Source organism: Pinus tabuliformis, chromosome Q (assembly GCF_031772625.1).
Source record: "Pinus tabuliformis cultivar Carrire ecotype Pingquan chromosome Q, CPIR1, whole genome shotgun sequence".
Classification (NCBI taxonomy): domain Eukaryota; kingdom Viridiplantae; phylum Streptophyta; class Pinopsida; order Pinales; family Pinaceae; genus Pinus; species Pinus tabuliformis.
The window spans coordinates 305,620,700-305,638,091 of NC_142296.1; the positions used below are offsets into that span (position 1 = coordinate 305,620,700).

Here is a 17,392-nt window from a genome sequence, read left to right on the forward strand (position 1 = left end):
GGTGAGTTGTGCGTTGTGCGCTTGGGAGGTCCTGGCTGTACTGGCGGTGGCGGCAGAGGATGCACCTTGACTGCTGAAACGAAGGTCGATCAGGAAGATAGAGGACTGTGTGTCGTGTAGGTTCTGGTAAGAATTTTTCCTGCAGATGAAGTCACTATGATTGTATGCGTTGCCAAGGAAATCGAGGTGAAGATTGTTTTTTGATTTCGAAGATGAAGTTGTTGTAGCCCAAAATAAGACAGTAGGGCGAGTATTTTCACCTCTTTAAAGTCTGTTTGAGCAGAAATTTAAAAAGTTCTGAGTTGTTTGACACTGGATCGTGTGGATGATGTCTAAAAATCTTGCATGTGAATAATGCTACCTATAAAGTGTGGTTTGGCTGTTGGTTTTGGTAGCGGCTTTATGATTGAATGAATGTATGTTCTTTTTATGATTTAGTGACAGAGAAAAAAAGGGAGAGGAAAAGTGTGAAGGAGGGTTGTTATTATTAAGGAAATATTGAAGTTGTAAGTTGTGTTTTTTTTTTTTTTTGTGAGTTTGCCCTCTCTAATATTTGAATATTGGTGATTGGAGAAAGCTTTTTTTATCATGGCAAATTTGTTGCTTGATAATTATATGAATGAATCCACCAAACTTGATGGAGAAAATTATGTGAACTGGAAATTTAAGTTAATGACTATTTTAGAAGGAAATAGCTTGTGGTCCATTGTGTGTGGGGATGAGCCCAAACCCACTACTGCAGGTTCTATTCCAGATTGGGAGAGAAGGGAGACAAAAGCAAAAGTGTTGTTGCGTATGTCCGTAAAGGACAACATTATTCCTCATATCAGAGACTGCAAGACATCAAAAGAAACATGGGATACATTGAAGGGTTTGTATGAAACAACAAATACAAACCGGATCTTGTTTTTGAAGACTAAGCTTTTATCTTTAAAAATGGAAGCAAATGAAAGTATAAGCAATTTCATATCTCGTGTCAAAGATTTAAGTGATAAGTTAGGAGATATTGGTGAAAAGGTGTCTAATACTGACTTAGTCACCATCGTATTAAATGGCTTAGTGCAAGATTATCACATTTTTGTTTCAAGTCTTGCAGCTAGAGAAAAACCCCCTTCATTTGATGAATTGACAGGAATTCTTCTACAAGAGGAGGAGAGGATGAAGAATTTTTTGGGCTCTAGCAGTTCAGATTTGGCATTGGTGGCCAAGGGCAAATATCCATACAGAAGCAAACCATGGGACAAGAACAAAGGAGGCAAGTTTCAAGCAAAGCAAAGAGGTATGATACAGTCTAAATTTCCAAAGAAAAATGATGAGTGTTATTATTGTGGCAAACCTGGGCATCATTCTAAAGATTGCTATAAAAGGAAATATAATGAGTCTAGGCAGAGAAACAGAAGGCATAATGGAAATTTTGTGGACAAAGATATCAATGATGGATTTAAAAATCTTAAATTGTTTGTTTCTGATACTGCATTGTCTGTGGAAAATGATGATAAGAATGCTTGGTTCATTGATTCTGGTGCATCACTCCATATGTCTTGTAATAAGGAGTGGTTTGATGAATATCATGAAAATATTGATGGAACATATGTTTGCCTAGGAGATAACAGATCACTTAAAGTTCAAGGTTATGGAGTAATAGGTGTGAATTTGCCTAATGGACAAGAGAAACAGATTCATAATGTGATGTATGTCCCTGATATTAAAAAGAATTTAATTTCAGTTTCTACTATTACTGACCAAGATTTGAAGGTGGAATTTGTCAAATCACAGTGTGTAGTGAAAGACATTCAAGATAAATACAAGGTTATTGCCACAGGAACTAGAGTTGGAGGCTTGTATAAGCTGGATGTGACCAGGAAAAGTCATCAAGCATTGGCATCTACAGCAATATCAACAGTAGATTTATGGCATCAAAGGTATGGACATCTAAATCACAAAGATTTAATGCTACTTCAAAAGAACACTATGGTTGAAGGCTAAGTTGCAGGAAACGTGGCCCTAGGGGTCGTTTCCCCAGGGGAAACGAAACGAAATGCGTTTCCCCGTACCGTACGGCCTGGAAACGCGTTTCCGGCCGTACGGCCACGTTTCCCGAAACGGAAACGTGGTCGTACGGCCGGAAACGCGTTTCCAGGCCGTACGGGCCACGTTTCCCCAAAAAAACAGTGGTTTTTTAATTATTTTGTTTTTAAATTTTTAGGGTTTCCAGGATGTTCTAGAAACCTATTCTAAAGTTATAAAAGAGCAGTTTGTCTCATTCTCTCATCACACTATTCAGCAAGTCGTTTCTCTTGGAGACTGGCAGTTGTTTCAGCTAGGGTGTTTTGAGCAGTGAGCAAAGTAGATTTCAGCAGCAGGAGAAAGAGATTTCAGCAGCAAGAGAAAGAGATTTCAGTAGGAGATTTCAGTAGCAACAGATTTGGCTCAGAAAATCCTGATTTGGATCTCTCTCTTGCTGCCCTGAATATTGAGGACGATTCTGGAAGTGGAATTGGTGCATCATCTTCTTCAGCACCACCATCCACTGTTGAGCATTCTGCTGCTTCTATTTTTGATGAGGATTGTTATGATGAGGATTAGTCTTTTGTGACTTGTCTCTATAGTTCTTGCAGCCTTATAGTCTTTATTGTACTTGCAGCCTCATATACTAATATAAATAAAGGCTGATTTTGGATTTTCCAGTTCCTATATTTTTATTTTCATTATGTGATTATTCATGACTCATGAGTAAATGTGATGTAAATTTAATCTTAATGTTTAAATGTAATAAATTATAATCATATAATGTAAATGTATCATTAATGTTTTATGATTGCACATATATATATTAATAATTTTTAAATATTTTTAATATCTATCTATCTATATATATATATATATATATATATTCGCGTTTCCCCGTTTCCAAAATTTGGGGAGGTCGCGTTTCGTATCGCTTCCCGTTTCGGAAACTCGTTTCCGTTTCCCCGTTTCGTGCAACTTAGGTTGAAGGTCTTCCTGTCTTGAAAAATGATCATATTGAATGTGAAGCATGTGTACTTGGCAAGCAACATAGGGAGGAATTTCCTATACATAAAGAAAAAAGGCAAAGGGAAATACTTGAATTAATTCATACTGATGTATGTGGACCTATGCAAACTAGATCTATTGGTGGAGCATGGTATTTTCTTATTTTTGTGGATGATAGATCTAGATATACATGGGTTTATTTCATAAGAAAGAAGAGTGATGTTTTTGAGTATTTTAAAGAATTTAAGAATATGGTAGAAAAACAAACTGGTAACTATATCAAAATCTTGAGATCTGATCAAGGGGGAGAATTCAAATCAAGAGAATTTAATCAATATTGTAAAAGCAATGGGATTCAGCAACAATTTACAGTGCCATATACACCTCAGCAAAATGGAGTTGCTGAGAGGAAAAACAGAACACTAGTTGAATGTGCACGTAGTATGCTTCAAGGTAAAAATATCTCTAATGTTTTCTGGGCTGAAGCCATTAATACTGCTGTTTATTTGAAAAATAGGAGTCCAACTAAAAGTTTAGAGCTTAAAACACCTTTTGAAGCATTTTTTGGGTACAAACCAAAAGTAAGCCATTTAAGAGTTTTTGGTTGCAAGGCATTTGCTCACATTCCAAAAGATGAAAGAAGAAAACTTGATGCAAAGGCAATTAAGTGCATATTTATTGGCTATTGTGATAATCAGAAAGCATATAAGTTGTTTGATCCCAGTACTCATAGACTGCTTGCAAGTAGGGATGTGGTGTTTCATGAGAATGCAAATGAAGGCAATAAAATAAATAATAGTGTATGGCATAATATTGATAATTATCTCAAATTAGACACAAGTGTTGAACAAGAACAGGAACAAGCACAGGAACAGGTACAAGATCAAGAACAAGTAGCATCAAGCAGTCATGACACTCCAAAGAGAGGAGAGGAGACTCTGCAAAGCCAAAAGAAAGATGAAAGCAGTAAAACTCCAAGAAGATCATCACGTCAAAGTCAGGTACCTGTAAAGTATAAAGATTATGCATTAATGTCTCACGTTATGAATGTTGTAGAACCTTCAAGCTATGATGAAGCTAAAGAATATGAAGAATGGAGAAATGCAATGAATGAAGAATATAACTCGATAATGAAGAATGACACATGGGAATTAACAGAATTGCCTAAAAACAAAGTTCCCGTAGGATGCAAATGGCTTTATAAATTTAAATTTAATGCTGATGGAAGTATTGATAAACATAAAGCTAGATTGGTTGCCAAAGGATATTCTAAAAAGGAGGGAATTGATTATGAAGATACTTTTGCACCTGTAGCTAAGATGAACACAATTAGAATTATGATTGCATTAGCTACAAAATATAATTGGAAAATGCATCAGTTAGATGTCAAATCTGCATTTTTGAATGGTGAGTTAAAAGAAGAAGTTTATTTAGTTCAGCCTGAAGGGTTTGTAAAACAGGGACAGGAGCATCTGGTTTGCAGGTTAAAGAAAGCTTTATATGGCTTGAAACAAGCACCTAGATCATGGTATGTGAAAATTTATTCTTTCTTTTATGAGAAAGGTTTTATAAGAAGCAAGAATGATCCTAATTTATACATCAAGGAAGATGAAGACAAGAATGTTGCTTTAATATCTGTATATGTTGATGATCTAATCATAACAGGAAATGCATGCAAGTTGATTGAAGAAATTAAAAATCAGTTGTCACATGTATTTGAGATGAAGGATCTTGGTGAATTACATTATTGTTTAGGTCTTGAAGTTTGGAGGGAGCTTGGTAAGACAATGATCACACAAAGCAAATATACAAGGGAAATCCTTAAAATATTCAATATGATTGAATGCAAGGCAACATCTACTCCTTTAGAACAGAATGTCAAATTGTGCAGTGATGATGGAACCAAAGAGGTGAATGGAACTATGTATCGTCAACTGGTGGGAAGTCTGAACTATCTCACCACTACTAGACCAGATATAGCATATTCTGTCAGCATACTTAGTCAGTTCATGGCTAAGCCTTGTGAAAGCCATTGGAAAGCAGCAAAGAAAGTCCTTCGATATCTGAAAGGAACACTTAATTTTGGTATTATGTATACTGATGAATTTGATGTTGAATTGGCAGGTTATTCTGATTCTGACTGGGCTGGAAATCCAGATGATAGGAAATCTACTACTGGATACGTTTTCAACATTGGTTCAGGACCGATATCATGGAGCAGTAAGAAACAACCAACAGTTTCATTGTCATCCACTGAAGTTGAATATAAAGCATTATGCAGTGCTACATGTGAAGCAATATGGCTTAAAAGAATACTTGAAGATGTTGGGGAAACACAAAATGCACCTACAGTAATCAGTTGTGACAATCAAAGCACTATCAAATTGGCAAACAATCCTATATATCATGCAAGGACAAAACACATAGAGACACAACATCATTTTGTAAGAGAAAAATTGCAATCTAAAGAAATTGACTTATCATATTGTAATACAAATGAAAATGTGGCTGACATATTCACCAAGCCTCTTGGAAAGGCTAAATTTGAAATATGTAGAAATAAGATGTACATTGTAGAAAACCCAAATTATGTTGTAAGCCTAGCTGAGACTTAGACCAGCAGGCATGACAATTAAGAGTATAGTGTCTTGTTTATTGTATATAGTTGGAATTAAGGGGGAGTGTTGGAAACCATAAGTAATTCCAACCACCTGTCCGCAATATTCAACAAACTATTAAACGCTGTATCAGCCGCTGTTCTAGAAGTGTTGTATCAGCCGTTGTTCTAGAAGTCGGCAGAATTGACAATGAGGGAGGCTTCTCATGGAAGCCACTGACTAAACTCTGCTCCAGAAACATCTACAGCATGTATATATATCTGATCAATGAAAGCAAGTTAGTGTGTGTTCTTGTGTTCAATGTGTCTGAGTGTGTTGGTGTGTTGTGCGCCTCTGATCACTTATACAAACGTGCTTATGATTGTTTTATTCACTTGTGAAGTTATTTACATGCTTTAAAGTGATATGATGTAATTTATCTTCTTGATGTGTTCTTGTGTAATTCATTAATTTTTTGTTTAAATTAGCTTAATCAAGCCTTAGTTTTCTTTTCTCATAAGAACTACCCCCCTTGGCTTCGCTAGGAGTTAGCCTAGACGGAGGAGTTGAGATTTCAGTGACAACTACTCAACTCGAGACTTGCCCCCAAGGCCACACCAAGTGGATTAAATATTTTCTCCACGTTAGCCTAGGTGTGCATTAGGTGGCAACAACCCCAATACATCACAAACTCCATAGGGTACAAATCATATCTTGTGATGAAAATCACAAGAGTTGCCCTCATAAAATATGAGAGAATAACAGGTACAACTTAAAATTTTAGAAAAAATCAATATCAAATAAATGTACTCCGTTGTCGAGACATGCTTTATTACCTAATGTTTTAGGAGAGTCATAACTTTGGATTCCAATGAATTGTAATGCACTAACATTGTGCTCTCCTATCTTTAATCATATCATTATACAACCTTCCATTTATAAAGGATATTATTAAAATAAAATCATATTTGCAACTAACCTATTGAAATATGTAACTAGGTTCGGTCTTCATAATGACATATGTAATCATGATTTTATGTATTTAATGTAAAGAGAAAAATAAATTTATTATTGTTGTTCTTGAGGCATGGGTTTCATGCTCAAGGGAAATTTATTTTATAGGTCAAGCTCCCATTGAGAGCTTCTAGGGCTTGTCATTGAGTCTACAAGTCAAGAAAGTCATTGTCATGTATGAAAGACCCTTCTTGGGCATGTTACATATTGTAAAGAAAATTATTTGAGTCAAAGTTAGAGTCAAAAGACCCTCCAAGGCCTTGTCTATGTGCTACAATCAAGTCGGCCCTCCAAAGAAGCAAGTCGGTCTAGGAACAATGTCAAGTCGGCCTACTAGCATGGATGAGAAGCCTATATATAGGAGGACTCAACCATATTAAAGGACCATCAATCAAGCATTGAAGGACAAGACAGAACTGCAAAAATAATAAAAAAAATTGACAAGAAGCCTCTTGGACAACAAAGAAAAGAAGAAGGAAGACCGAAAAAGATCAGGATTGTTTTCTAGGCTCTAACTCCTCTCACACGTGGGAAAAACTAGGGCATCCACCGCAGAAGAAGGACTAAATTACAACCACGCTGAGGAGCCAAAATTTGGTATCATAATAGATTGAATTGTAGGTCGAGATCTTGAGGAAAAGAAGCCTAGTCAAGCGAAGGAGTAAAAATACTCAAACTACCACATACCTGTCACACGTGCGAAAATTGCAGGAGGGCACAGAAAGTTGAGAATTTCAGGAAGAAGGGCCGAAGTTGCAATCTAGTGTTACAGAGCCGAAATTGAGAACGAAGAAGTTGCAACAACATCAAGGCAAAGTTGACTTGGTTTGACTTGGCAAGAAAAGGAAGAAGTTTGACTTGGTCTTGGAGGGATCTTGGTCAAGCGTCATAGGTCTTGGAATTCATTAATTGAAATTCTATAAGAAGAGAAGAATTCTTGTGGGTTTTCCTCTCAAGAGGAGAGGTTTTGGGCCTAGCTGATAGCCTACATCTTGTGTCCTATTGTCTCATTAATTTTAATGTTTGGTAGCTCTTTGATGATAGAGAACACTAATAATAATCAAAGTAAAAGAAGGAGCTAATCAAGTCAAGTAAAAATTCATCACAAGCAGTTATCAAAATATAGAGAAATCAATTAATGTGCTGCCCCTAGATTTCTCAACATAACCCAGCTTTCAATGCAACAAAATAAAGCAAATACTTGGATCTCAACATCATTCATAAATAAATTTTGTAAGAAGATCAAGCAAATACCACAATGGGGTAAAAATCATCATCCATCATCCATGAGTCAAATAAAATCAGCCATGTGCAATATAACCATTCATAAGGAATGATTACAGCCAAGACATCCATCATATAGCAGAAACATAACATCCAAGAGCATCACATAATCATCCACCAAAGCATGTGCAACCATGAAGAGAGAACGAAGTCATGACAATTAATCAAGGACAAAATAAATATCCTCCACTAAGACACCAACTCAACCAAGCAAATCATATCTTGTGATGAAAATTACAAGAGTTACCCTCATAACATATGAGGGGATAATAGGCACAACTTAAAATTTTAGAAAACATTAGTGTGAAATAATTGCACTCTTTAGTCAAGATTGTTAAATTTTGAATACCAGCCTAGATTTATCTATACCTCAACCATTTGTATTCCCATAAAATTATTAAACAAAATTCTAAATTGCTGGAAAATAAAATCATTGGTATTTAACTTCTGAAATAAAATATTTGCAGCAGAAAAAAATAAAATCAGAGAGATAAATCACATCACAACAATAAGTATACACCTATAATAATTTTCCTTCATTAAAATCTTCAAGAAAATCTAGACCTAGACCCACAAAGAAAAATACACAGAAAAATGCACTGTTGGAACCTATAACTCGACCCCCACTTGAAAACCAGTCCAAGGAATTATGCCCACCCAAAAATCAACCACCTGAAGAGTTCAGCCCTAGAGAAAACTCAACCCCCACTACTAGCAAATTGACCCTCTCCTTTCCTCCTCATATGAAGCCCCGCACACTCAAGAAAATCGACCCACTGGATAAATCGGCCTCTCCACAACTCGCCCTCCTCTGCGCTTCAGTTACTCAAACTCTCGATCTATTGTACTTGGCCTCCTAGAAATACTCCCAGAATTTCCCTGCACTCCTCCTCTCTTCTCTTCAGTCTAGTTGAGCCTCTCGCTCTAGAGAAAATTGCTTCCTCCGCTTGTGTGTCTTCACCTCTTCCTTATGTCTATTTTATAACTTCATTAAGCCAAATATCTAACCCTAATCTCCTAAGTGATTAATGCACAAGATTAGACATCACCTCACTTGAGATCAATGGATGAAATCATATCTAAGTCACTTAAATAATTTCATTATTTATCCTTAGTACTTTGGCTTAATAGTACACAATAATTAATTGACTTTAATTATTGTACTTCCCTAATTTAGACTTAGGAAAGAAGTCATAAATCACTTACTCCACCAAACACGCACCTAAAGTGGCAATCAACTATCTCCTACATGCTAAAACACCAAGTTCATGTGGAAGACCTTCTAAAGCTACCAAGAACTTCAACAAAGACATGCATTATTATGTAGTGTTTTAGGAGGTCAATCTTTTGATTCCATTTAACTGTCATACATTGACATTATATTCTCCTATGTTTAATGATATATTTACACAACCTTGCATTTATGAATGATATTATTAAAAAGAAAACCATATTTGCAATTAAGCCAGCTTTCAATGCAACAAAATAAACCAAATACTAGGATCTCAAAATCATTCATAAATAAATTGTGTAAGAAGATCAAGCGAATACTACCTTGATGCAAGTCAAGGAAATTTTGATAAAAGACATCAAAAATTGCAAGTAGGCAATGTGCATCTGCAGCGGCATATGTTATTTGATCTTCTGTAAGAGGCCTTTGTTCCCAATCACTACATTGAAGATCCTGAGAAATACAAAACCAACACAAACTTGAGCAAAATCAAGAATAGACTTCAAGGAAAATAACAACTACAAGGAATGAACTTAATTTCTTTATCTTATTGGACATCTCTTGATACCTTGTTGTTTCAAGAGGAGATATTAAGGTCCCTTGAAAAGATGTCCCTCTTCAAGAGGTCCAATTCATATCCGTGTGAAAGCTGTCCAAACTAAGAACTTCACCAATAACTCCCTTGTTTTATCTACTTGGGCCTAAGAAATCTATCAAAATGTAGAAAATGAAACAACAATAATCCTCTAACTTAGCACTTATGCGGGTACCCAATGTTGAATGATTGCCAACATAGTAAAACTCCTATAATTAATCTTACACCAAGTAACTTTTCAATTAAAAGGAGATGAATAATTCTGACATCAAAGAACAAGAGAGTAATTTCTGATTCCCTAGTTATGTCATATACATTTCATTTTTCTAAATAGAAGCTCAAGTTGCAAGGTCTCTTGAAGGAGGGATGGCAAGTTAGAATTTTAGTACTTCAGAAAGTGTCCAGTATAATGCCAATAATGGCAGCGGCAAGCAGTGAAAGTACAGTTGCAAGTACAACAGAAAACAGCAAGTCAGACACATGTGACAGGTGTGCAGGTCCATACAACAGCAAGGCAACCCTCCCCCAGAAGAGATTCTGTATAGATCTGTACAGCAGTGAATGAGAATGCAGTGCTGATAGTTATTTAAAAGAGAGAAAGGTAGATGATGCATGCAGCACTTTCGCATGCATATGCCATCCTCATGATACTTCCAGTTTCAGCAGGCCAAGTTTAGCAGTTTTTTTTTCTCTGTCGCTTTTCTAGTTTGAGAAAAGTATGTTCCAGATTTAGAACCAGTCGCTTTATTTGTTTTCAGTGAGATGATTATTTTTAGAGCTAGTTCCAATTAGATCTATTTCCAGTTTCAGTAGTTCAGCTCTATTTTGTGCACAGTCAGGTAAGGAAGCATTGATCCCTAGGTAGTGGTTGCATGAAGGTAGTTGGAGTAGGTGCATGTCCCAAGCAGATAGTAGGCGTGCATGCTTAACATATTCTTCAGTCGAGGCACATTCCTTATTGGCTATTCTATCCATGTAGGGAGGAATACTAGTTAAGCAAGGATTGACTTAGTCTAGCAGGCACTATTGTCACTTGTGCATGTGTCTAGATTGAATGTACTCACTGTTATCCTGCTCTATAAAAGAGGTAGACGGAAAACTATCGAATGTGTGTGAGTATTATTTGAGGGTGTAGTAGCTATTCCAGTTCATGACTAAAAGAGTTGCAGATTAGAAACTCGGATTTTTTGAGAATGTTTACTGTGTTGCTGTTATTAATTTCTAACATATGTGCAGCATAATTTATCTCTAAGTTGCCAAAGTTTTGATTGAAGGTTAAGACTTTACTCTCCTGTGGATAGTGGTTTTATTGAAGTGCGAATTTGACTACCATGGTCTAGAAATCCAACATGGTATCAAAAGAAGTGTATCTGAAGCCTTCTAGAATTCGATGTATGAAGAGATCGGCCTTGAAAGACAGAGAGTTGACAAAGGGTTTCAGTGGGCAGTATGCCCAGGCTTCAGTATCATAAGCGGATATGTGCCAATTATTGGCATGTGATCCTAAAAAGGGTTGTTGGGTGTAAAGCCTGAATTGATCTAGTGAGTGGAGATTTAAGCCTGTTCATAGAGTTGCAATAATGACCAAAGAGAGTCACCTACTGGAGGGCACTTCTAAACTTCAATTGTGGAAGTGCAGATTCAAGAACCTCCTGGAAGAAACAAACCTTTGGTATCTTGCAGAGGAGGAGGTCAAGCCTCCTACAAATCTTAAAGAAGGATCATCTGATCCCTCATATTGCCAGAAGGACATTGCCAAGGAGATGTATGATGCCTTGGAAACCCTGTGCTAGAGTGTGAATGCATCCAAGAAGATCCACCCAAGGAACAAACTCACTATGACTAGCATGTGCAGGACAGTAGCAAGCTAATTTATGAAGCTAGCAACATTGACAGACCAGCTTGATGTAGTTGGTGACAAAGTGAAAGATAAGAACTAGATTGGATTGCTTTGAATGGCCTTAGTTCATCTTGGCACAAGTTTGTCTAGGTTATTTGGTCGAAAGAAGTTATCTAACTTCGAGCAATTGTGGGATGCTTCCAATGGAGAGGAGAAAAGACTAGGGCAAGTCTCAACTAATTAAAAGGACAAGGATGATGTACCAAACCTTGCCCTCATCAAGAAGGTAGCAAAGAAGGACCTAGGAGGGGTGAAAAAGGCAAGGAAAATTTCCTAATGTATTTGGTCAACACCAGGGCAAATATATGTTTTGCAGTGAACAACTTGTGTTAGTTCATGATGGAGCCAAGGAAGGAGCATTCGGTAGCAGAACAACATGTACTCAAGTATTTAAGTGGCATGATGGAGTATGGTCTAAGGTACTTTAAAGATGGTGAAGTGAAGTTGTTCTTGGAGAATGCAATAGAGCAGCTTATTAATTCAAATTCTCCTTCACCTTAATAATAGATTGTGAACTTTAGTTATCTTCTTATGTTTCTTTATTAGATTTTTTCATCAAACAATTATCAAGAGCAAAAATAGTAAAGACAATGGACACAAGTGTTAGGCTCCAAGCCAGGGCAAAACCCCTCCAAGGGGAAAACCCAGAAAGAATCTCTTCTCTTCTTATAGAATCTACTTCAAATGAGAAAACCAAGACCCAAAACCCTAGACCAAGTCCTCCTCCAAGCACCAAGTCAGCCCTTCAACAAATCCCTTGCAATTAGTCAAAGTCTTCGAAAATTAACAAAATTCAACTTGAAATCAGCCCTAATCCAGCTCTCGACCTTGCAACTCGGATCTGCAACTCAACCTGCAACTTTTCGGCCTTGCAGAAACCCTAGAACCACTTGTATTGGAATATGAGGTCAGATCTTAGGTCTCCTTCCTTCTTTCTAGCATGCTTCTTCTCTTGTAGACTTTAGGCTTCAATTCTTGTCCTTCTTGCAACAAAGTTTCGGACCAGCAATTAGGTTTGCTATTTCCGCAACTCAGATCTGCAACTCAACCCGCAACTTTTCGGCCCTGCATAAACCCTAGTACCACTCGTGTGGGAAGATGAGGTCAAATCTTAGGTCTCCTTCCTTCTTTCTATCATGCTTCTTCTCTTGTAGTCTTTAGGCTTCAATTCTTATCCTTCTTGCAACAAAGTTTTGAACCTGCAATTAGGTCTGTTGCCCCAGAGACCCTAGATCCTTCACACATGTGAGAGAACGATAGTCACAAAATCATATTTTCAGTTTTTCCTTGAGATACTCTCTTCTTCTAGACTTTCGCTCTTGCTTCCTTCTTGTTCCCAACTTCATATCGAACTTCTTGCTTGAGATCAAATTGATATCAAATGAAGTCAAAGTTGCTTGTTTATATAGGCTTTTCATGAGGTCAAATACTCCTCTCTATGCTGACTTCTTGCTAGTAGGGTTGACTTGTGCTTGCAGGCTCATAGGACTTTCTAGACTCAAAATCAATATCTTTTACATGTTACAACTTGCCCAATAGGGTGTTATACATTTGACAAAGGACTCTCTTGACTCAAGAAAACTATTCTTTTGACGTGACAAATGCGAGGAGCATGAAATGCATGCTTGACCTAGATGACCAATAAAATGAAGCATGAAACCCATGCTTAAAAATAATATTTTTCTTTCTTCTTTTTCTTGTAATATAAGATAAACATATTGTAATGAGTACAATGACAATTATGAAGACTGAAACTAGTCACATTTTCCAACAGTTGCAAAGTTATCCAAACTCAAATTGGCCAGGGGTGCAATAGATAGTGAGAGCAACTTAGGGTCCTTTAGCTTGTTAAATCTCTAATACCAGATCCAATTAATTTATACCTCAACAATTATTCTATACACATAAATTATTTACTCAATAAAATTTGAAAACAGCTGGAAAATAAAATCACGGGTATTTTAACTTTAAGAAATCAAATTTGCAACGGAAATAAAATAGGAAAATCAATCACACTACACTAATGAACATTTTTGCCCAAAACAACCTTCCTTCACTTTATATTACTTGGGAAAATTAGGGCCTAGACCCACAGAGAATACATAGAGAAATGTGGCCCAAAGCCAACATTAATTAAATAGTTAATCAATGTACTTTTTCCTAAGTTAAAAACTTCGGAAGGAGATCATATTAGTTGCTCCTCTCAAACAACCACCTAAAGAGGACTTCTAGATGCTAGACACAAGCCTATGCAGAAGACGTTTTGAAGCTACAAAATCAACATAGTTTGCAATCAATGATGGTGTTATGATTCAACAAGAAGCAGACCTTCATGGCACACAGCTCAACAAGAATGACAAGTTTTACAATCACCTCTTAATTACTTAGTAGGTAAATGAAAAGTTGTACACTTAATTGTCAATCCAATGTTTATATGGAACTTGTAAACTGTCATGCACCATATATGCTAATACATTATGTTAAGTGTTAATGATGTTGTACTGCTAATTAAGTATTGTAGAGTTGGATGTTAAGGATTTTTCACAAGTCACCAAGTAAAACAAACCACACTTGTAGGAATTGAAAGCCTCACACATGCGAAAATTGAAATATCAAACTTGTAGGAATTGAAATATCACACTTCCAGGAATTGAAATATCACACTTGCACTCTTGTAGGAATTGAAATATTAACTACAACACTCTTCCAAAAAGGTAAATCAACCTTGCTAGAAAGTAAACACAGACAGGAAATTCAATCACTCTGTTGGAAAGTAAACACGCGAGAAAGTAAATCACTCTTATTGGAAAGTAAACACAAAGGAAAAGAAGTAAATAGGTTATGTGATCAATCTAACCACTTATTCCTAAACTTTGCAACAAAACTACTCATGAATTGATGAGATACTGAAATGTTGGCAAGTTGCGATATAGAAATCCAAACTCGATAAGTTGAATCAAGGCTAAGACTGCAAAACCTAGAAAACAGCATTAGAAAACAGAGTAAATCGCCCAACGAGTTGCAGCAACACTAATAATTAGAAAACAAAGTAAGTAATCAAATCATCTGAATTATGAATGAAAATATAAGCTACCCTAACTAGAATACAAGTAGTACATAACTAAGGAGGTTGATCCCTCACAAAGGTAATAGTTAAGGTTTTGATGCTAGGGCATCAAAATATCCTTACTCCTTTGCGAGTTTTAGCCAACCTAAAGAATCGACAAACTCCATCAACCCTAGGACTAGGCACTGGGCCTACCATTGTTGGTGATCAAGTCATCTTTTATCTATAATTTTAAATTCTCTCTCTCTCTCTCTCATTTGACCCTCCTAAGGCCAAGCGGCCAACTAGAGCTTAGTGTGAATTGTTGGAAAATCAAGAGACTTGTAGATTATAGATTATTTTCCTTAACTTGATAATTACTTGTGATGTTAGTTGACCTTTTATTACTTCTCTAGTTCTTGTTCAGCAAGCAATTACCAAAACAATGAAGATCACAAAGAGACAAAGTACACAAGATATAGGCTCCAAGATAGGGCAAAGTGAAAATTTCAAGTCTGAAATCCTATTGTAGCAACTGGAATTAATTCTTCTAATTGTTAATTAATTAACAATTTATTTGCTACGAAAAATATCAAATAAATCACACTGCAACCTTCACAAATAAAACTGTGGAAAATAATAGCACTGAAAATTGAGAAATATTCTAGCACACACGCAAAAGTATGACACATTTATTTTTTGACTAAAGTCCCCGGAAAAAACCAACTTGGGAAAACCAGTGCAACAGTTGAGGGTTTTATGTTATTATGCGACAATGAAATAATCTGAGTACAATCTGGATGTTGAATACTGGCTACCCTGCAGAGAAAATACTGGCAAAAATAATCTGAGGGAAATTACCCTCACTTCGAGCAATCCCAGCTCTTGACTGCCCCTCAAAAGCAAGTCGTCCACCTAGCCCTGTGTCACCTTTGCGTAGTCCCTCAAATGCTTCAGCTTGGAACTTTTGCAAATCAAGTCATCCTACCTGCTACTTATTGGGAAATTGTCTCTCCAACACTCTGGAAATGTCTTTCGACCTCTAGAATTGATAACTAGCTTTACCATAGCAAAATAGAACTACCCTCTGAAGCTTCTACGCTACCTTTGCACAGCCTCTTGGAGAAATTTCTGCCTCTCTGCAACGTACTCACCGGATCTGGAAAAATCATCCTCCGACTTCACTGTCTCTGCTTCCTTTCTTAAGCTCAAACTCTTCCGGCAACAGCTGCTCTCTCGAAAAAACAAACTCTCCGAGGAAATTGATCTCTGTGTGTATTTCTTATAATCTTCTGTTGGGACTCCAACAGCCAAGACTAAAACTTAATCAAGGGCTAAGATCATATCTAGGTTGATCTGTGTGAGTTTCTAGATGATTTGCACCTTGTCTCAATTAATTCTAAATAATTAGCCACTTTTCCTAAGTTTAGACTTAGGAAATATTTTTTTTTTTAACAAAAGCAGTTAAGTTTTATTCAACTAAAGTCTAATAGAAACTAAAACTAAAGTCTAATAAGACAAGTAAACTGTAAATCTACATGTGGCCCTTGCCACGAGAGTCTCCAGGAGTATAAGCAAGTCGTGGTGGTCTTCTAGGAGTCTCCCGCACAGACCGACGACCAGAACTAGAACCTCCACGCGAGGGTGTAGATGGAGGTGGCGACAGCAAAGGAACAAGACTCGGACCTCGAGCACTGCTACTGGATGGTGGAGGTGGAGGTGGAGGTGGCATGGCTGCTGCTTCATTTTCATCCCTTACAAGTTCCTCTTCTAGTTCTTCAATATGTACAATGCCATCCTCCAAATTGTCATCCTCTGGGTGATTGTCCCAAATTTTATATGTGGGATCCTCATTAGCCCGATCACAGTAATGACTCAACAACCTCAAGTTGTAGTGCACATAAACCAAGCTTTCTGCTCGGTTTTCATTGAGTCTGTTTCTTTTCACATTATGTATATAGTTGTAGGCATTGTTTTACAACCCGCCCGTTTCAACTCCGAATCGGCCGTTTCGAACCGAGCCATAACCAAAAACATTGACCCGGCCAGCAACCCGGCTCGGTTGACCGAGTCAACTATGACTCGGCCGAGTCATCCAATGACTCGGCCGAGTCATAGTTGACTCGGTCAACCCGGCCGGGTCCGTATTGACTCGGCCGAGTCAATGAACCTACGGCTGGGCAGCGTAAAACATGAAAAAAATTCACTTTTTAATTCAATTCAGCTTGCTTGCAAGGGCATCTGTGCAATTGTTTAAGGCCCGATCTATGGTTGTTTATGTCTGTTTCGAAGCCCTTCTCGTGGCTAAACTTGAAGTGTACTGAATCCCATCCTTGTAACAATGTTGTTCATGGCTTGGTAGTGTAACATTGATAAGACCTAATCTGTGCCCTACACAGAGAATATCACTCCAACACTAGGTCATTAAAGGAGCTGAAACAAATCACTTAGTTGACTAATCTAAGTCTCCATGGACTGTTTTGTATCTCTGTTTGGTGATTGATCTTCAGTCTGATTTGAAAACATATGTACTGTCATAATCCTCTAAGGCTCAAATTTTCAACCAGCTTGATCTGAAGTTTGTATGGCAGACACGTCTGAGGTCATTCAATTCATTATGTTCGAGGCAAAGACGAAACATGCTAAGGACCCTTTTGTGACAGACTTTTGCCTCATCATATAAAAGTCAGTCCTCTAACTTGCATTAATG

General features: G+C 37.1%; 1 protein-coding gene across 3 annotated transcripts in view; it reads right to left on the reverse strand.

The window, feature by feature from the left end:
• Nucleotides 1-17,392, reverse strand: part of LOC149219421 (uncharacterized) — a 290,102-nt gene that overhangs the window by 177,572 nt on the left and 95,138 nt on the right. For all 3 annotated transcript variants that reach the window (XR_016249234.1, XM_089384365.1, XM_089384364.1), the window contains one exon: nt 9,465-9,594. Coding sequence is in view for 2 of the 3 variants with exons in the window: in XM_089384365.1 (XP_089240491.1) it covers nt 9,465-9,594 (130 nt within the window). In the remaining variant the exon portion in view is untranslated. The remainder of the gene's footprint in view (nt 1-9,464; nt 9,595-17,392) is intronic.